Source organism: Balaenoptera musculus, chromosome 7 (genome assembly GCF_009873245.2).
Source record: "Balaenoptera musculus isolate JJ_BM4_2016_0621 chromosome 7, mBalMus1.pri.v3, whole genome shotgun sequence".
Lineage (NCBI taxonomy): Eukaryota > Metazoa > Chordata > Mammalia > Artiodactyla > Balaenopteridae > Balaenoptera > Balaenoptera musculus.
Window position 1 is genome coordinate 58,104,782 of NC_045791.1, and position 22,258 is coordinate 58,127,039.

The 22,258-nt window shown below is 40.6% G+C and overlaps 1 protein-coding gene across 1 annotated transcript in view; it reads left to right on the forward strand.

Annotated features, from left to right (window-relative positions):
* The first annotated feature begins 996 nt into the window (after nucleotides 1–996).
* The window catches only part of AGPS (alkylglycerone phosphate synthase), a 139,648-nt gene continuing 118,386 nt past the window's right edge, over nucleotides 997–22,258 (forward strand). The window contains exon 1 of the mRNA XM_036857223.1: nucleotides 997–1,285. Coding sequence (XP_036713118.1) covers nucleotides 1,029–1,285 — 257 coding nt within the window. The 5' untranslated portion in view covers nucleotides 997–1,028. The remainder of the gene's footprint in view (nucleotides 1,286–22,258) is intronic.

Here is a 22,258-nt window from a genome sequence, read left to right on the forward strand (position 1 = left end):
GAAAGGAGGTGACTTCAATGGGCTTAGAATGCTTATGGCAACCCTTTCTCTTGCCATTCCCAAGACTTATCTTTTGCACATTATGCAAAAAGGAACTCTACTTCTGATGGCTGAGGTCTGCAAGGTGGCTTATAAAAGTGTATCTAGTCAACTGGCTGAAAACGATTGTGGAGCACTGTCCTATTGATATGCCCCTAATTTCACCAGGTGCCACTCTCCAAAAATGAAGTCAATTTGTAGATAAATGAGAAGTCTTAAGAGCACCTGTAGGGTAATTCTATCTCTAGCAACACAAAACTTTGGCGCCATTAGGGAAAGGAAGGGCGCAGCACCCAGTAACCACGGAAAGAGAACCTAGGTTGAAACTCAGCATTAGCATGTACTAGCTGCACGCCCTCGGGCAACTTAGTGTCTCGAAGTCTCAGTTTTTTCATCTGTAAAATGGAGATTACTTACTTGAGATCTAGCATTAAGCACAGTGCCAGGCACGAAGTAGGCGACGAGAAAATGATAGCTATTTGCTCTAATGGTTATAGGCACGAATCAGTTTTGAGTTAGTTTAGTGACTCCGCAGGAAGGGGGAGCAGAGGTGGAGCAGCAGGAAAGGATGGCGTTGGTTCGCTCGTCAGGTCCCCTGCACCGCCCATGTCTCCTGCTCCGAGGCGTTTACTCCCGAAAGCTACTCCAGAGGCTCAGGCCACACTCGAGGAGGCCACCCAGGGCACTAGGACACCTCGGGGGCGCTTGCGGTTTGGCTCCCGGTCTAGCCCATACCGGGCCGAACCAACCCCGGGACTGCTCGAACTCACCTGCTTGACAGGTGTCGGCGGTCTGGGGCGTGACCGAGGAGGCGGGCGGGTGCGGTGGGCGGGAGCTGAGTCTATGAAGCTCCAGGCGCATGGCACCCGCCGCCCAGTCGCCGCGGTGGCTGCCGGGATGCGCCGCAGCGAATGGTCGCGCCGGGCGCAGCTCTGAGTGACCTTTCACCCGCGCCCAGCGGTCCTGGGCGGCGGCACAAGGCGGAAGCCATGGCGGAGGCGGCGGCTGCGGCTGCGGCGGGCGGGACGGGCGCGGGCGCGGGCTCCGGCTCCGGTTCTGCAGCGGACAGGGAGCGGGACCGCGCCGGGCGGAGGCTGCGGGTTCTTTCGGGCCATCTGCTGGGCCGGCCCCAGGAGGCTTTGAGTACCAATGAGTGCAAAGCGCGGAGAGCGGCGGCGGCGGCCGCCACGGCGGCGCCCACTGCCACTCCCGCCGCGCAGGAGTCGGGCACCATCCCCAAGAAGCGGTGAGTAGCGGCTCTGTGGAGCCGGTGAGGGACCAGTCCGGGCCTGTGCTGCGGGTGGGCACCGGCGAGATGGGAAGGGAGGTGACACGGGTGGGCGGAAGGCATTCGGGTCCCTGAAAGTGCGGACCATCTCGCTTTTAAGAGAGCGTGGTTGAGACCTTGGATTCTGTCAGGAAGGGGGAAGGATGAAATGGTGGATTTTCGTCACTATTTGAGAGTAGTAGACCTGAAGAACTGTTATTGGGGAAGGCTTTCAGGGGACCCTTTTTCTTGGATTCATAATGCGAGAAATTCATTCTCTGTATTGAATTAATAGTTGGGAAGCCAAGGTCTTGGAATAAATAGAAGGGGTTTTATTGTGATCCTCTAAAGAAATTTAGGTTCGTACCAAATGATGGATCTCTTCTAATTCGCTCAAGCTTGGGTGCGGGGAGAAGTGGTTCCTGGAAGAAGGTGCTGCTGACTGGTTTCTGTGGGGTAGATTTCTGCTTGCTTAGGGACATTGTCTTTGACTTTGAGGGAGGAAATCGAGGGGTGGGTTAGAAGCAATAAACAGCAGACACTGGTTAGTGATTTAGGGTGTGGTGGTAGCTACTGAGCTCTGCTGTAACCAGAAGGTGAAAGATCCTTGTCTGTGGTTGAGGTTGTTTGTAAGACATCTTGACTACGACTTTTTGGCGAAATGTTAAGCTCTGATGGAAGCCACAAGGAAAAGCTAGTTTTTGAGATGTGGTTTTGTCAGCATGGATAAACTTTTAAAGTGGAAAAAAAAGTTGCTAATGTTTAATGTGTACTTTCAATGTGCCAGAGATTGTGCTAAATCTGTGATTTCTTTTACTCCTCTCCAAACTATGAGGTAGGTGCAGTTATCTCTCATTTTACAGATGAAGAAATAAACAAGATTTAGAAGCCTGCTGCAGGATTGGCTGGTACACTGTGTGGCCGGTTAGATTTCGAAAGTGCGTCAAGTTGACTTTAGGTCCAAATTCTTAAGCTGTACTGCTTCCAATGAATTCATTCATTAATTCAACATTCATGAGTCCTTCTTTCACTACATGCTCACTGTACTAAGAATAGAGAGATTTAAAAATGCAGTATTTACTCATAAGGAACTGATAGCCTAGTAAAGTAATGTTATAACACAGTGAGATAAGAAACTTAGCTGATAACCATAGCAAATAGTCACTTAACCCGGATTTGGGTATTTATTTGTTAGGGCAAAGGCTTTCCAGAGTAAGGATTGCCTGAGTAAATCTTGAAGGTTGTATTGGAAGGAGCCTGCCAAAGGAGAAAAGCTTTTTTTTTTTTGGCTGCGTTGGGTCTTTGTTGCTGCATGTGGGCTTTTCTCTAGTGGCGAGAGGGCTACTCTTCTTGCAGCGCCCGGGCTTCTCATTGCGGTGGCTTCCCTTGTTGCGGAGCATGGGCTCTAGGCACGCGGGCTCAGTAGTTGTGGTGCGCGGGCTTAGTTGCTCCGCGATATGTGGGATCTTCCTGTACCAGGGATTGAACCTGTGTCCTCTGCATTGGCAGGTGGATTCTTAACCACTGCACCACCAGGAAAGTCCAGAGAAAAGCATTCTTGGTGGAAAAACTGTGTTCACAGGTAAAGCAGTGAGAGGTTGAATTGCTAAGAGTTAAGTGTTGCAGGAGGAGGTGAGAATGACTTGGGATGAGGGTTGGAGATGTGGTCTTGTTTGAAGGATTTTATGTGGGGTAAAACATGATTACATTTACCTTTTAGAAAAGTCACATTGAGGATTGAGTTGAAGCTTTAAGCAGCTGAACATATAGTTTCTGGAAACATAGATCTGAGTTTGAATTTCTCCTTCACAATTCCAGCTGCATGACTTGGGCAAGTCACTTAACCTCTCTCAGAGCTTTAGACCCCTCATCTTTGAAAATGAGGACAATAATTCCTGCTTTGCATTGTTGCTGTGAGAATTGGAAAATATAAAGTGATCAAGCGCTTAGTGCAATGCCTGTTTCATAACCCCTCAACAAATGGGAGATGCAGTTTTGATTGAGTCCAGAAACAGGGAGACCGTTTAGAAGACTATTATCCTAGTGAGAAATGCTGTGATTCTGAACTAGGGCATAATGTTTGAAAAAGTATTAGGAGGTAAATTTTCCATAACTTGGTTACTGAGTGGTGGGGGAGGAAGGAATCAACGATTACATCTTGGCCTCTGGCTTCATTTGAAGTTATATTAGCTGTGACTGGATTTAAAACTTTTAATTTTTCTAATGGCTTAATGTACATTTATGTCCATTCATTTGTGTGCATCTGTGTGATTGTACATTTATATGCAGGTTCACACTCTCAGAACTAAGTAGGTAGGACAGGTGTTCCTTAAGGCTGGATTTAGGGGCCTTTGTCTACAGCATTTGGAGAAAAATAGTAATGTTTGGAAGGCACATTGGGGTAATGGATGAGGCTTCTCATGGCTGAAGGTGACTGGTCTGGGAGGCCTTCTGTGGCTGTTCCATGGACTGAAGGCCCAACTGTATGTAATCTATGCTATCAGTGGCTCTGGTCTTTAATTCAGGATTAGGTGTGGCTAGTGGTAAAATTTAATCCTGTACAACTGTTTTAAAGTTTGAATCAAAATATGAGGGAACACAAAAACTTGTATTCGATGGAACATCAAAAGCTTCTTCACAGAGTGATCTACTGCTTAGCTGGGGCTCAGTTTGCCAGCACCAGAGCTGAGCCTAAAGGGAAGGCAAGTGATGGAGCAGGAAGGAGCCAGTGTGTATATCTAGTAAAGAGTGAGTGTGACTGTATGTCATTATTTTGGAAGCATTTGGTGATGTGTGTTATTCATATAATTCCTTCTCTTTTATTACCTTGGATGATGTCATTGGTTGTAATTCTTTTATCTCATGGCTGATTATCATCATGGAATTGGAGGAGTAACTTCTTGAAACTCCATGCTTTCATTCCCCTTACAGAGTAGTCATGCATGTTAATTTACTCAACATTTATAGAGTAGTTGCTTTATGACGGATACTGTCTTAGGTTCTTAGGTATTGGAGGTAAAGAGATGATAATAGTCCTTGGCTTCAAAGAATTCAGTATAGCAAGGGAGATGCAAATGCCAGTACATTTTGAGTAGAGTCAATGTAGATACAGGTATAGATGCAGCACAAAGGAACGAAAGAGTAATATACTTTATCTAGGGGGTCAGGGGAAGCTTTCTGAAGATGGTTTAAAAATATGGATGATAGTGTGGTAGGTTGATTGGAAGGTGAGGGGAGTTTGTATTCCAGACAGAAGTTATAGCATATGGCAAAGCAGGGGGCCATGAAAGTGCATCTTGTATTTAGGTAACTAAATAATTCAGTGTTGGTAGAGGTGGGAGTAAAGTGAAAAGAGGAGGGCACAAGCAGGTCATGGAGGCCTTTGGCCTGTAGGTCATCAGTCCATTCATTCTTTCACTCGTTTATGTGTGAATGTTTGCTTACTATGCAACACGTAACTGAACAAAGACTGCCGTTATGGACTTACATTCTAATTGGAGTGGAGATAGTGAACAGACAAGTAACACAGTATGTCAGGTGATGGTAAGTATGATGAAGAAAAATGAAGCAATGTAGGAGGATAGATGATGGAGAGCCCTTGAAGGAATTAAGCCGGGAAGGGACATGATCAGATTGGGTTTGGGTTTGAGAGCAATCACTTTGGCTACAGTGTTCAGAATGGATTGGAGAAGGATGAGGATGGATATAGGAAGATCCATTCGGGGAAGCTGTTGTAGCAGAACAGGTGAGAAATAATGAAGGATTAAACCAAGATGATGGCAGTGAGAATAGAGAGGAAAGGATGGATTTGCATTTTGGAAGTTAGTGCATTAGGTGATATTTAAAACCTGTTACACTTGTCACATGGTCTCCTATGAGTTGGTTCTAATTACTTCTGTCCAGGAACATATATTCTCATTATTTGAAGTTGCAGAGTAGAGTTTTGAGGATGATGGTTTACCTTTGGACCTCTGTTTTCCTTTAAGTGCATGTTACTCCATGAACAATTTCTTTTTGCTCTTGCTTCTGAATGGAGTTTTAGATTCCTAAAAATCATAGTAAATGTCAACAATATATGTGACATTTTTATGCCTTGGTTTTAGATTTTTTCAGTTTTTTTTTTAAGTTACTGTAATGTTATGAAAAAGAGAAGGAAAAAAGCCCTTGTTCACATCTGTCCCTCTATACTGATAACCACTTCTCCAGTTGTAATTTTGGCTGCAAACTCTTTGTGGTTTGCGTTAGTCAAAACTGTTCTATGGCAGTTTTAACAGAGGTTATAAACTCTTATGGTTCAGATCAAAAGAATATCTGATTAAGGAAGCTATTAATTACTTAATTTACTTGCCCATACTGTTACTTATACACACCATTCTTTAAAAAATAATGTATTATTTAACACCTACCAGAAACCTTGGTAGATATTTTCCAGAAGGAAAAACCTGAGTTAACCTCTTGTAAATGTTTCCCAGGAGGACATCTGAAGCCTGTAAGAGCTGATGCATTTCTGCAACAAGGTTATTTGCACAAGTGACCTGACTTACGATTTAACGTCATTTGGCAAAATTAGAGCTTATTTTAGTAGTTATGCTGAATGAAATACTTAGCCTGCATTGAGTTCCTAGCTAGGAATTCTAGTAATAGTAGTAATAGGAGTTTTAATTTGATTAAGTCCTAATATACCAGGTACCCTGCTGAGGCTTTATGTACATTATCTCATTGAATTTTCAGAGTAGCTCTGAAAAGGAGATGACACTATATATATGTTATGGGTGAGGAAGTAGAGGCTTAGAGTAGTTAATTTGTCTAAAGTCATGCAGTTACGAAATAAAAGAGATAGCATTTCAACTTTGATCTGTCTTCCTCCAGAGGCTGCGTTTCTTCCCCTATGCAATATTACTGCACTTGATGTTGTTCTCTAGGGGAAATTACCTACTTGGTTGTCATCAAGCTATTTTCTTTGTCATCCAAGTTGCAAATCTTTTGTTATTGAATAGATCATGATCATATACAGTGTCATAATTAAGAGAACATTAGTTTATATTGTACTTATTATATGAATTATAAAATATATGATCCTGTCAAAATGAAATTCATAATATATACAATGGAATATTACTCAGCCATAAAAAGAAACAAAATTGAGTTATTTGTAATGAGGTGGATGGACCTAGAGTCTGTCATACAGAGTGAAGTAAGTCAGAAAGAGAAAAACAAATACCGGGTGCTAACACATATATATGGAATCTAAAAAAAAAAAATAGTTCTGAAGAACCTAGGGGCAGGACAGGAATAAAGACGCAGACATAGAGAATGGACTTGAGGACACAGGGCAGGGGAAGGGTAAGCTGGGATGAAGTGAGAGAGTGGCACGGACATATATACACTACCAAATGTAAAATAGATAGCTAGTGGGAAGCAGCCACATAGCACAAGGAGATCAGCTCAGTGCTTTGTGACCACCTAGAGGGGTGGGATCGGGAGGGTGGGAGGGAGGCTCAAGAGGGAGGAGTTATGGGGATATATGTATATGTATAGCTGATTCACTTTGTTATAAAGCAGAAACTAACACACCATTATAAAGCAATTATACTTCAATAAAGATGTTTAAAAAAGAAAGAAAATATAATGCATTGTTTAAAAAGATAGACCAACCTGTTTCCTTTTGTGAGTGAATTTTGCTGCTTGACTTGTGAGAGGAAATGGTGTTGAGAATAAAAGGGAAAGAGGAGGAGGAGGACTGTGGAAGACGCCAGATCAGAGGAGAAAGGAAGAGAGGAGAAGAAGTAATGGGGGATTTACTGCCTGGGTGTAAATTAACTATCTTTGGACTGTAAATGAATAAGAAACCCTAAAGACTTAATCTCCATGGTTATTTGGTATCATACTTCTCTTAGATTGGAAGTATCATTTTGAGATGGACCACATCTTCTGTAAATAGACTTCATTATGTCAGGAAGTTTCTACTATAGAGCCATCTACCTTCTGGTCACTTAATAAAAATATCTAGTAATAAATTAAGTGATCTTTTTTTAGGATGCAGAGAAATGGAGTGCTGTTGTAGTCAGATGAGATACTTTATGGAACCGTTTAAAAGCGAGTGCTGGGGCTTCCCTGGTGGTGCAGTGGTTAAGAATTCACCTGCTAATGCAGGGGACTCAGTTTCGATCCCTGGTCCAGGAAGATCCCACATGCCGCGGAGCAACTAAGCCCGTGCGCCACAGCTACTGAGCCTGTGCTCTAGAGCCCGTGAGCCACAACTACTGAAGCCCGTGCGCCTAGAGCCTGTGCTCCGCAACAACAGAAGCCACCACAATGAGAAGCCCGCGCGGTGCAATGAAGAGTAGCCCCTGCTCGCCCCAACTAGAGAAAGCCTGCGTGCAGCAAGGAAGACCCAACGCAGCCAAAAATAAAAAATAAAAAATAAATAAACAAATAAATAAAAAGCAAGTGCTAAGCAAGTATTACTCCTTTTGGTTTTATTTTCTTATTACTGAAATAAGATACTACTAATAAACTGATCTTCAACAGCTTATGTTAATTTCAAATCCAAACCAAATCAAGGGATTCTGAGTAGAGTTTACTCTCTTTATTTGTTGGGCTTTAGGGGTAATATTTAGTTATACCTCTGTCCCACATCTGAGTTCAGAATCGACTGGGAAGTAAGTGTCAGAATATAGACAGATGGAGTAAAAATGTCAGCTTTATTACCAATAAAGCTGGTTGGAGTATATGGCTTGGATCTGGGCTACCTAATATTTACCCTGAATTAGCTATGCTCAGTCACAGGTAGTGCTGGACCACAGATTTCCTCTGCAAGGGCAGAGTCAGCTCTGGGAAGCCTCATACATGGCACTGAGAGACTAGAGTATAACCTCTCCATAGCCGATAGATTGGAGAGAGAGAAAAACAGCTGACCGCAGGTGCTTAATGCCTCCTCTCAGAAGCCACTAACCAGGTAAGTCACTCTTCCCATGAGAAAGAGTGAATGTGTGAGGGCTGGGGAGAGGCCAGGACTGTTACCTTTCTGAAGTCCCTCCACATTGGAAACTGGAGGTTGGAGAATGGAGGTTTTGCTGGAATGTTTTTGGAGAAATTAAGGGAAAGGGCTGAAAACTTTTTGGTAAATAAACAGTCTTCCATCTATATCATTTGCATGTATTATCCCTGTTGCCTACTGAATATATTATAGTTTCCTTGGTAGGGCAGTTAGCGTCCTCCAGGAGGATCTGTCTAAATCAGCCTTTCCAGGCTGTCTCTTATTTCCTTGATACCTACTGTGTACTCTAGCTACATACCAGAATTATTGCTGTTCCCAGAACATGGTCTTCCCTTCCCCTTTTCTTTTTTTGATACGTTAGTGTGTCTCAAAGTATAGTACACATAGCACTGATGGTCCTGAGATAATTTGGGATGGTACAAACCTTATTTGGATAGTTATAAATGTTTGTATATATACTTATTTTTGTTAAACTTTATTGAATTCTTACAAATTTATTATAAAAGTAAATGCACAAATCTTAAGTTTACAGCTTACTTTTTAAAAAAAATTTATTTTTGGCTGCATTGGGTCTTCGTTGCTGCGCGTGGGCTTTCCCTAGTTGCGGCGAGCGGGGTCTACTCTTTGTTGCGGTGCGTGGGCTTTGCATTGCAGTGGCTTCTCTTGCCGCGGATCATGGGCTCTAGGTGCGCGGGCTTCAGTAGTTGCAGCACGTGGGCTCAGTAGTTGTGGCACGTGGGCCCTAGAGCACGCAGGCTTCAGTAGTTGTGTTATGTGGGCTCTAGGGTGCACAGGCTTCAGTAGTTGTGGCATGCGGGCTCAGTGGTTGTGGCTTGCAGGCTCTAGAGTGCAGGCTCAGTAGTTGTGGTGCATGGGCTTAGTTGCTCCGTGGCATGTGGAATCTTCTCGGACCAGGGATTGAACCTGTGTCCCCTGCGTTGGCAGGAGGATTCTTAACCACTGTGCCACCAGGGAAGTCCCTTTGCTTAGCTTTCTTAAAAGAAAAACATTAACGTCTGACTTTGATTCTCTTCTCTTAAGCAGTCATATGTTTAATTCTAGGTCTTTCTGTAGTTGAAATATGCTTACTCATTAAGGAAGGCTGTTACCATTCTAGGTAACTGCAGTTACTTTTGACAAGGGAGTTTTGCCTCTTGAGTGAGATCATCTTAACACTCACTAAGAAAAATACTGTGTTGTAAATAATATTTGGCCTTGCCAGCATATCTCAAGTTACTAACCAGAGATTTGGGCCAGGATGCTGACCAGATTCTTGTCAGTAACTTTACTGGGACTCTCCAAACTCTATTTATAGTTGCCATGTCAGCCACCTCATACCACCAAGTGGGGAGCGTTCATGTATCTCAGGACCTTGTAATCAAATAATACGAATTATTTAATTTTTATATTCACAGTTTGCAACTCCCACTCAGATTGATTATGTGGTTGGATTTTGCATTTCTTCTAAAGACGTTTGAACTTTATAGGAATCCAGCATCAGGGATATTAAAATGACACCCACTTGAATTCTATTCTGCTGTCAACTCATATTTTATAAATTACTGTCCACTAGAGCTTTCTGTGGTGATGGAAATGTTCTGTGGTCTGCACTGTCCAATACGGTAGCCACTAAGCACATGTGGCCATTAAGCACTTGAAATTAAGGGGCCATTAAGCGGCTAGTGTGACTGAGGAGCTGAGTTTTAAATTTTGCATACTTTTAATTAATTTAAATTTAAGTAGGCACATATGGCTAGTGACACTATGTTAGCACAGCTATAGTTTGAAACTTAACTCATTATCTATCTTTTCTTGTTCCCAAATGAAGTTACTGTTCTGAGTTTTCTTATTTCTCTAAGTATTAGCACCAATTCTATAGTCACATCCTTCAGCTCTTACTCTTGAACTTCTTTCCATTCTTTTTTTTTCTTTTTTCCAACTTTTAAAAATAGAAGGATAATTGACTTAACAATGCTATATTAGTTTCAGGTGTACAACGTAATGATTTGATATTTTTATGCATTACAAAATTATCACCACGTTAAGTCTACTTACCATCTGTTACCATACAAAATTATTACAATATTACTGACTTATAATCCTTAATTGTACATTACATCTCCATAACTTAATTTTTTTTAATAACTGGAAGTTTGTATTTCTTAATCTCCCTCACCTATTTCACTCATCCCCCGCAACCCCCTTCCCTCTGGCAACCACTATCAATTTGTTCTCTGTATTAATGAGTCTCATTTTTAAAATTTTATGTTTGTTGTTTGTTTTGTTTTTTAGATTCTACATATAAATGAAATCATACAGTATTTGTCTTTCTCAGTCTGACTTATTTCATTTAGCATAATACCCTTTAGGTCCATCCATGTCATCACAAATGGCAAGATTTCATTCTTTTTTTATGGCCAAGTAATATTCCATTGTGTGTGTGCCATATATTTTCTTTATCTGTTCACTTATTGATAGACACTTAGGTTGCTTCCATATCTTGGCTTTTGTAAATAATGCTGCAGTGAACATAGGGGTGCATATATCTTGGATCATATGGTGGTTCAATTTTTAGTGTTTTGAGGAACCTCCATACTGCTTTCCATAGTGCTGCCCAATTTACATTCCCACCAACAATGCACAAGGGTTCCCTTTTCTCTGCATCCTCACCAGTGCTTGTTCATTGTCCTTTTTTTTTTTAGGGAGCATTTTCATCTTTTTTTTTTTTTTTTTATGGCTGCATTGGGTCTTCGTTTCTGTGCGAGGGCTTTCTCTTGTTGCGGCAAGTGGGGGCCACTCTTCATCGCGGTGCGCGGGCCTCTCACTATCGTGGCCTCTCTTGTTGTGGAGCACAGGCTCCAGACGCGCAGGCTCAGTAATTGTGGCTCACGGGCCCAGTTGCTCCGCGGCACGTGGGATCTTCCCAGACCAGGGCTCGAACCCGTGTCCCCTGCATTGGCAGGCAGATTCTCAACCACTGCGCCACCAGGGAAGCCCTCATTGTCCTTTTGATAATAACCATTCTGACAGTTGTGATGTGATAACTCATTGTAGTTTTGATTTGCATTTCCCTCATGATTTGTGATGTTGAGCATCTTTTTATGTGTCTGTTGGACATCTGTATGTTTTCTTTGGAAAAATGTCTATTCAGGTTCTCTGCCAATTTTTAAATTGGGTTGTTTGGGGCTTTTTGATGTTGAATTGTGAATTCTTTGTGTAGTTTGGATGTTGACCCCTTATTGGATATATTGTTTGCAGATATTTTCTACCATTCAGTAGGCAGCTGTTGATAGTTTCCTTCACTGTGCAAAAGCTTTTTAGTTTGATGTAGTCTCATTTGTTTATTTTTGCTTGTTTCTCTTGCCTGAGGACATATCCAAAAAAGTATTAAGACTGATGTCAAAGAGTGTACTGCCTATGTTTTTTTCTAGGAGTTTCATGGTTTGAGGTCTTAAATTTAAGTCTTTAACCCTTTTTGAGTTTATTTTTGTATGTGGTGTGAGAATATAGTCCAGGCAGATTCTTTTGCAAGTTGCTATTCAGTTTTCCCAGCACTGTTTATTGAAGGGACTGTCTTTTCTCGCCTCCTCTGTCATGGATTAATTGAACATATAAGTGTGGGTTCATTTCTGGGCTCTCTGTTCTGTTCCATTGATCCATGTGTATGTTTTTGTACCAGTACCGTACTGTTTTGATTACTGCAGTTTGAAATCAAGGAGTGTAATATCTCTGGCTGTGTTCTTTCTCAAGTAGAGAAAGGTGCTTTTGGCTATTTGGGGTCTTTTGTGTTTCCATACAAATTTTAGAATTATTTGTTTTAGTGTGAAAAATGCAATTGGTATTTTGATAGGGATTGCATTGAATCTGTATATTGCATTGGGTAGTGTGATTGTTTTAACAGTATTACTTCTTTCAATCCATGAGCACAGTGTATCTTTCCATTTGTTTGAATCGTCTTCAATTTTTTTCATCATTGTCTTATAGTTTTAAAGTACAAGTCTATTACCTCTTTTGTTAGGTTTATTCCTAGGTATTTATTCTTTTTGATGTATTTTTAAATGGGATTGTTTTCTTAATTTCTCTGATAGTTCATTATTAGTGTTTAGAAATGCAGCATATTTCTGTATATTAATTTTGTATCTTGCAACTTTTCTGAATTTATTGATGATTTCTAGTAGTTTTTTGGTGGCATCTGTAGGATTTTCTATATGTAGTATCATGTTATCTGTAAACAGTGACAGTTTTACTTCTTCCTTTCCAATTTGGATTCTTTTTCTTGTCTGATTGCTGTGGCTAATACTTCCAATACTGTGTTGAATAAAAGTGGTGAGAGTGGGCATCCTTGTCCTGTTCCTGATCTTAGAGGATTGCTTTCAGCTTTTCACGGTTGAGTATGATGTTGGCTGTGGATTTGTCATTTGTGGCCTTTATTATGTTGAGGTATGTTCCCTCTATACCCACTTTTTGAGAATTTTTAATCATAAAAGGATATTGAATTTTGTCAGTAGCTTTTTATGAATCTACTGAGATGATTGTGTGATTTTTATTCTTCAGTTTGTTAGTGTGGTGTATGTGGATAATCAACCATCCTTGCATCCCTGGGATAAATCCTTCTTGATCATGCTGTGTGATCCTTTTAATGTATTCATGTATTTGGTTTGCTAATATTTTGTTGAGGATTTTTGCATCTATGTTCATCAGTGATATTGGCCTGTAATTTTTGTTTGTTTGTTTGTGGTGTCTTTGTTTGGTTTTCGTGTCAGGGTGATTTTTTTTTTTTTTTTAATTGTCAGGGTGATTTTGACCTTGTAGAATGAGTTCAAAAGTGTTCCTTCGGGCTTCCCTGGTGGCGCAGTGGTTGAGAATCTACCTGCCAATGCAGGGGGTACGGGTTCGAGCCCTGGTCTGGGAAGATCCCACATGCCGCGGAGCGACTAAGCCCGTGAGCCACAATTACTGAGCCTGCGCATCTGGAGCCTGTGCTCCACAACAAGAGAGGCCGCGATAAAGAGGGGCCCGTGCACCGCAATGAAGAGTGGCCCCCACTTGCTGCAACTAGAGAAAGCCCTCGCACAGAAACGAAGACCCAACACAGCCATAAATAAATAAATAAATAAATACATAAAAATTAAAAAAAAAAAAGTGTTCCTTCCTCTTCAATTTTTTGGAATAGCTTCAGAAGGATAGGTATTACTATTCTTTAAATGTTGGGTAGAATTCACCTGTGAAGCTGTCTGGTCTTGGACTTTTGTTTGTTGGGAGGTTTTGTTTTGTTTTAATTACTGGTTCAATTTCATTACTAGTAACCAGTCTGTTCATATTTTCTATTTCTTCCTTATTCAGTCCTGGGAGATTGTGTTTCTAGAAGTTCATCTGTTTCTTCTAGGTTGGTCAATTTGTTGGTGAATAGTTGTTTGTAGTAAACTCTTTTTATCCTTTGTACTTCTGTGGTATTGGTTGTACCCTCTTCTTTTTCATTTCTCATTTTATTTAATTGGGCCCTCTCTCTTTTTTTTTCTTGAGTCTGGCTAAAGGTTTATCAATTTTATCTTTTCAGAGAACCGGCTCTTAGTTTTATTGTTCTTTTCTATTGCTTTTTACTCTCTATTTCATTTACTTCCACTCTGATCTTTATTATTTCTTTTGTTCTACTAACTTTGGGTTTTGTTCTTTTTCTAGTTCCTTTAGGTGTAAGGTTAGATTGTTTATTTGAGATTTTTCTTGTTTCCTGAGGTAAGCATGTATTGCTATAAATTTCCCTTTTAGAAATGTTTTTGCTGCATTCCATAGATTTTGGATCATTGTGTTTCCATTTTCACTTATCTCCAGGTATTTTTTGATTTCCTCTTTGAGTTCTTCAGTGACTCATTGATTGTTTGGTAGCATGTTGTTTATACTCCACATGTTTGTGTTTTTTGCAGTTACTTTCTTGTAGCTGCTTTCTAGTCTCATAACATTGTGGTTGGAAAAGATGCTTCATATGATTTCAGTATTCTTAAATTTATTGAGACCTGTTTTGTGGCCTGGCATGTGATCTATCCTGGAAAATGTTCTGTGTGCACTTGAAAAGAATCTGTATTCTGCTGTTTTGGATGGAATGTTCTGTATAGGTATTAATTCAGTCTGGTCTAATGTGTTGTTTAAGGCCAGTGTTTCCTTATTGATTGTTGGATGATCTGTCCATTGATGTAAGTGAGGTGTTAAAGTCACCTACTGTTATTGTGTTGCTGTCAATTTCTCTTTTTATGTCTATTAATATTTGCTTTATGTATTTAGGTGCTCCTATGTTGGGTGTATATATATTTACAACTGTTATTTTTTTGGTTGGATTGATCCCTTTATCATTATGTAATATCCTTCTTTGTCTCTTGTTAGTTTTTGTTTTAAAGTCTATTTTGTCTGTTATAAGTATTGCTACCCTGGCTTTCTTTTCATATGCATTTTCATGGAATGCCTTTTTCATACCCTCACTTTCAGTCTGTGTGTGTCTTTAGATCTGAAGTGAGCCTCTTGTAGACAGCATATATATGGGTCTTGGCTTTTTTTCCACTCAGACATTCTACATCTTTTGAACGGAGTATTTAAAGTAATTATTGATAGGTATGTACTTATTGCCATTTTGTTCATTGTTTTGGGGGTGTTTTTGGTGGTTCTTTTTTTGTTTTTTTGTTTCTTCTTTTGCTCTTCTCCCTTGTGATCTGATGATTATCTTTAGTGTAATTTTGGATTCCTTTCTCTTTTTTGTGTGTGTATTTATTAAAGAGTTTTGGTTTGTGGTAACCATGAGGTTTATATATAGCAATCGTATATACTTGGTTATTTTAAGTTGTTGATCCCTGAAGTTCAAATGCATTTTAACAATCCTGCGTTTTTACAGCCTCCCCCATGTTCACTATTTGTGACATCATATATTACATTCTTTTGTGGATGCACGCTTATTGTGGATATAGATGATTTTTACTACTTTTGTTTTTTAACCTTCCTACTAGCTTTATAAGCGGTTGATCCATTACCTTTACTGTGTATTTTGCCTTTGCCAATGAGATTTTTCCTTTTGTACTTTTCTTTTTAAAAATGTATTTATTTATTTTTGGCTGTGTTGGGTTTTTGTTGCTGCTTGCTGGCTTTCTCTAGTTGCGGAGAGTGGGGGCTACTCTTTGTTGTGGTGCGCAGGCTTCTCATTGCAGTGGCTTCTCCTGTCTCAGAGCACGGGCATTAGGCGCACGGGCTTCAGTAGTTGCATCACGCGGGCTCAGTAGTTGTGGCTTGTGGGCTGTAGTGCACAGGCTTAGTAGTTGTGGCAAACAGGCTTAGTTGCTCTGCGGCATGTGGGATTTTCTCGGACCAGGGCTTGAACCCGTGTCCCCTGCATTGGCAGTTGGATTCTTAACCACTGCGCCACTAGGAAAGCCCCTCCTTTTGTACTTTTCATATTTTTTTTCGTTTTTTCTTTCCTTTTTTTTTTTCTGGCTATGCTGCATGGCATGCGGGATCTTAGTTCCCCAACCAGGGATTGAACCCATGCCCCCTGCAGTGGAAGCACAGAGTCTTAATCACTGCACCACCAGGGAAGTCCCAGTACTTTTCATATTTCTAGTTGTGGCCTTTTATTTTCTGCTTAGAGAAGTCCCTTTAATATTTCTTATAAAGGGGTTTCATGGTGCTGAACTCCTTTAGCTTTTGCTTGTTTGTGAAGTTTTTAGTCTCTCCTTCAAATCTGAATGAAATCCTTCCCAGGGAGGGTATTCTTGGTCTAGGTTTTTCCCTTTTATCTCTTTAAATATATCATGCCACTTCCTTCTGGCCTGCAGAGTTTCTGCTGAAAAGTCAGCTGATAGCTTTATGGGAGTTCCTTTGTCAGTAATTTGTTGCTTTCCCCTAGCTGTTTTTAATATTCTCTCTTAATCTTTAATTTTTGCCATTTTAATTACAGTGTGTCTTGGTGTGGTCCTCTTTGGGTTGATCCTGTTTGGGACTATCTGTGCTTCCTGAACCTGAATGTTTGTTTCCTTTCCCAGGTTAGGGAAGTTTTCAGCTATTATGTCTTCACCTATGTTCTCTGCCCCTTTCTCTCTTCTGGGACACCTATAATGAGATGTTAGCACACTTGATGTTATTCTAGAGGTCTCTTAAACTATACTCATTTTTTAAAAAATTATTTTTTCTTTTTTCTGTTAAGCTTGGGTGATTTCCACTGCTCTGTTTTCCAGTTTGCTGATCTGTTCCTCTGTATCATGTAATCTGCTGTGGATTTGAGTGTATTTTAAAATCTTGGTGATTGTGTTCTTCACCTCTGGTTCTTTATGTTTTCTATCTCTTTGTTAAACTTTTCACTGTGTTCATCCATTCAGATGGATGAGTGTTCATCCACTCAGAACTTCTCCTGAGTTCTTTGAGCATATATATGATCATTACCTTGGACTCTACTGGGGAGATTGCTTATTTCCACTTTGCTTAGTCCTTCTTCTGGGGTTTTGACTTGTTCCTTTGTTTGGAACATATTCCCTGTTTCCTTTTTCTGCCTCATTCCTGGTGTGGCTGGCTCTGTGGCCTGGGGAATCCTGGGGCTGGCGCCTGTCCACTGTGGGCGGGTCTGGGCCTGGTCTGGTGGTGGTAGTGGCCAGTTCCCTGGGCAGCTGACTGTGGGGCTGGGGGGGTCTTGGGTGCCTGCCCACTGGTGGGCGAATAATCCCCAAGTGCTAGTATGCTAGAGGGAGGACTCCAGAATGGCACTTTCCCATACCGTTGTTTTCATACTGTAGAATGAGCTCCCCAAAATGTCTGCACCAGTATCTGTCCCCCGGGGGAGTCCCAGTTGCCTCCTGCCTCTCCCAGGAGGCTTGCCAAGATCAACAAGCAGGTCTGACCCAGGCTCTTTTCAAATTACTGCCTGTGTGCTGGGACTAAGAGTGTGTGAGATTTTGCATGCACCCTTTGAGAGTGGAGTCTCTGTTTCCTCCAGCTCTCCCATATACAGGCCCCACTGGCTTTCAATGCCAGCCATTCTGGGGCGTCATCTTCCCAGTGCAGGACCCCAGGCTAGGAAGTCTGGTGTGGGCCTCAAACCCCTCACTCCTTGGGGAGAACTTCTCCATGGATTCTGTTATCGTTCTGTTTGTGGGTTGCCTATCTGAGGATGTGGGTTTTGAGTGTACCATGTCTCTGCCTCTTCTACCAATCATGTGGTTCCTTCTTTATATGTTTAGTTGTGGAAAACCTTTTCTGCATCTTCAGGTGATTCTCATAGATCGTCGCTCTGTAAATAGTTATAATCTTGGTGTGCCTGTGGGAGGAGGTGAGCTCAGGGTCTTCCTACTCTGCCATCTTGGCCATGCCCCTCTTTTCATTCTTTTAACATTGAACTCTCTTTTGAATTATTCAAATTAATAATTAATTCTATGGTCCCTCTGCTGCTTTTGTACATGTTTGTCTTCTGTGTCTTGTTTGTCTTGTGTGTCTTGTCTTGTGTGATCCTCACAATCACCCATTTTATAGATCAGTAACTGAAGTTCATAGACACTTGCCAGGTAATAGTCACTTGTTACCTAGTAAGAGTTGAGCTTAGATTTGAGTCCAGACCTTTTCTCTCAAGTCTAGAGCTTTTTCCTTTATACTATACTGATATAACCAAGTCGTATTCATTTTTTCTTCACAATCTTTCTCACATTCATTTTGTGCACTAAACAGGTATTTATCAGTCATTTGTGTTCTAGGTGCTTAGGCTGTATCAGTGAACAAAATGGACAAAGATTTTGCCCTCATGGAGCTTATGTTCTAATGAGTGAAATGGGTAATTACTTATTTATTATGTTCAGTTAAATTGTTAAGTCTCTTAGAAGGTGGTAAGTGCTGTGGAAAAAAGAAAAACTGGAGCAGAGTAAGGAGGTAGGTTCAGATTTTAAACAGGATGTTATTGGAGAAATGGCATTTGAACAAATATATGAAGATGACAGAATTTAGCTGTATTCATATCTAGTTAAAGTGAGTATTCCAGGCAGAAGAATAGTGTGTGCAGACCCCCTAAGGGGAGGCGTACATGTGTCATATTAGGAGAGTAACAATGAGACTAGTGTAGCTGGAGTGAAGTCATAACCTCCTACCCCCAACCACTGTTTAAAGTCTGTACCTTTAAAATCTCAGCTTCTAATTTACCTGTCTCTTCTGTTCTAGTCAAGGTCTCTTATTTACATCACATTTTCTAACTTTCTCACCTTTTCTTGTGCCATTCTCTAAAAATCCTTTGCTTATTTGACACCAGGCTTCAGGGTTTATTGTTTTGGGGATCTTTTCTTTTTGTTCTTGAGAATTGAGGGGAGGGCACTCTGGGTCTGTTACCTCTTCCCTGTAATTTCTCATATTATGAACAGTAACTCTTAAAAGAAAAATACTGTTAAGTATCATGCAATGTAACATCTAGACCTGGAGCCTTACTTCATTTAAATCAGTTGGATATTCTTTAGCCATCTCCTGACCCCTTTGAAACTTCACCTACCCAAGTTTGTTGGTGATTGATACAGTGTTTTCTATGTGCTAAGCACTGAGGAGGATTAGAACATAGTTTTTGCCTTCTGGGACTTGCAGTTCGACTAAGGAAGAGTGATGTGTATTTTATTACTGCAAGGTGCTAAGTGCTATAACAGATGTATGAGAGGGAAATGGTGACTGGTACAGCAATGGAAGGGCAGCTTCATTTCAAAGAAACATAGATTTGAAGAGTTGGAAGAGTATTATTCTATGTCACGATGGAAAAATTCTTATGTCTGAGGGTGAAAACATTGATGAGAAGATTTGGATGATCGTAGAATATATTCCCAGTTTTGCCCAATTTTAAAGAATGCTATGATAACCTTTTTACAGTTAAATCCTTAAGAATTTTTTTAAGGCACATTTTTAAAAAGGGCTTAGCATTGGAATACATGATTCATTTACTTTGTTGGCAGAGCCAGAGATAAAGGACAACTGCTTGTTTAGACTTAATTTTGACTAAAAATAAAGAATTGGACATGATTGGAATCCTAGGAGAAATACTGCTGTTGTATTTGAGCTGATTTCTATCGTATAATTTAAGAAAGCAGCTTTCTAGAAATTCAGATAAAAGGAAATTATATGTTTTGGCCTGAGTTGCTAATGGGAAACCAAATAATGACCATAGGAAGCCTAGGAAACTGTTCTTTACCCTGCCTGGGCCTCTGAGGTGATGAGAAGGAGAGAGAGCTGAGGCAACTGGCTTAGATACGCCAATTTAAACTGCTTATTGTTATCAGTAAATAATGTATACTCCACACTTACTCAGTTGGCTCATACTCACCGTTTGAACAAATCCCTCTATATGAGGTGATACACTTTAAGGATTATAGTCTTAGCAGTTTCCTTTTTCTCCCAACATATTATTTTGAAAACATTTAAGCATATTGCAAAATTGAAATCATAGCTTGATAGTTAAGGAGTGTTGGAGCCAGAAGACCAAGATTTAAATCCTAGTTGTATCGTGTGCCTGGACAAGTTACTGACTCTCAACCTGTTTTCTCATGATTTAATTAGAGATAATAACACATATATCACTGGATTGATGTGAGAAGTAAATGAGATAATGATTGGAAAATGCTTAGCTTTACAGCATTATGCAACACTGTTACTATTGCAGTAAACTGTGTAGAAAGGAGTAATAAGAATCCTGTGCTGAAATAGTTTCTGAAGGTGGAAGCACGGCAAGAAGTGAGAAGTCGTCAGTGGAAACCATGGCATTTTAATAGCAAGAACAAATTTCTAATAAATATCACCTTATGCATTAGAGAGGAAAGGAAGAACCGGAAGAGTAAAGAGCATCAGCAGTTTCATATGCTACATAGTAGGCTGCTGGTCAGTATCGTGCACATGTTGGTCACCCTTATGTTATTTCTCATTTTGCAACTCTTCTCAGTTGCTCTTAGGAGTCACGGCCCACTGCTGCCTCTACTTGGTATGTGGCCTTGGTGACCACATATATTGGAATGTGAATAAACATATTATTGTCCGAAAGACAAATTATTTGATAAGTCGTTCTCTTAATTTTTATGCTTTGTAAATGTATTAACTAGGAAATTTCCATAACAGGTCAACTTTCCAAAATTTGGATCAGAAAATATTGTCTCCGTGTAGCTCTTGTTCCCCCCTTCCAGGATAATCCTTTGTAAAATTTGGTTATAGATCTGTCCACCTCCTCTGTCATGTAACCAAATCTTCATTTCCTGTTATCCCTTTCCTCTGTCTTCCACAAGGTGAGTGCCCCCACTTTTTCTTCTTGCTGCCCTGTCCTGTTACAAAACTCTACTCAGGTCAGTCCTCTCCTATAGTGCAGTGAGTTTAAAATTTTAATTTTTTTCCCCTTCCTTCATTTCCAGTCCCTCCTGATTTTGATAGAGTTTGGGTGAGAGCAACTTGATTTTAAATCATTTACATTATTGTTGACTATATTCCCCACACTGTACGGTTCATACCTGTGACTCATTTATTTTGTAACTAGAAGTTTGTACCTCTTAATCTCCCTCATCTTTTTCTCTCATCCCTCCATCCACCTCCCCTCTGACAACCACCTGTTTGTTCTCTGTACCTGTGACTCTGTTGCTATGACTTTGTTCATTTGTTTTGTCTTTTAGATTCCCGCATGTAAGTGAAATCATACAGTATTTGTCTTTCTCTGTCTCACTTATTTCACTTAGTATAATACCCTCTAGGTCCGTACATGTTGTCGCAAATGACAAGATTTCATTCTTCTTTGTGGCTGAGTTATATTCCGTTATACATGTGTCAGTCACATCTTTGTAGGTTGCTTCCATATCTTGGCTATTGTAAATAATGGTGCAATAAACATAGGGGTGCATCTCTCTTTTCAAATTAGTGTTTTCATTTTCTTTGGATAAATACCCAGGAGTGGAATAGCTGGAGCATATGGTAGTTCTATTTTTAATTTTTTGAGGAACTTCCACACTGTTTTCCACCAACACTGCATGAGGGTTCCCTTTTCTCCACATCAGGACTCTGCTTTTAAAGTGAGCACCCAGGGCTTCCCTGGTGGCACATTGGTTAAGGATCCGCCTGCCAATGCAGGGGACACAGGTTTGAGCCCTGGTCCGGGAAGATCCCACATGCCACGGAGCAGCTAAGCCCTTGCACCACAACTACTGAGCCTGTGCTCTAGAGCCCATGAGCCACAACTATTGAGCCTGCATACCACAACTACTGAAGCCCATGCTCCGCAACAAGAGAAGCTACTGCGATGAGAAGCCTGCGCACCTCAACAAAGAGTAGACCCTGCTCGCCACAACTAGAGAAAGCTCGCCCGCAGCGATGAAGACCCAACATGACCAAAAATAAATTTTAAAAAATAAATTAAAGTGAGCACCCAAGGTGATATTTATACTCCCAAGAAGTTTGAGAACCTCTGTGGTTGTGATTGGGTCCTGATTTTAATATTTCCTTTTCTCTCCCCCCAAACTTTGTGGGGTTCATTTTTTTCTGTGAGTTTTCCAGGAGCAAAGGTAATAATCCCAACTACCTGTCATTTAAAGTAGAAGTGGCTGCTGCTTATTATTATTGTTATTATTTTAAGTAAAAAAACATTTGTTACAGCTGGAATGCTATGTATATCAAACAGACGTGGACTTCAGTCTTAGCCTTTTTAGGGTCTTGTCAAGAGTATTGAGTTGTCCCCTGGAGGACAACTCGTTCCCTAAGAAAGGGAACTCAGAGGCTTGGTTTTCATTGTAAAATGACATACAGATTTTTAGAGACATTCACATTCTCTTGTTCAGTTTTATAGTTTTTACAAAAATGGAAGACTGTATCAGAAATGGCCTTTGGTCGCTTACAGGTTGGTCAGTAGCTTGTGATAAAGTTCCTCTGCCAATTACTAGCAAGTAGGAGGGAGCAATGAAAGTTAAGTAACATTTTCACGGTTGTAGAGAAATTCTGGA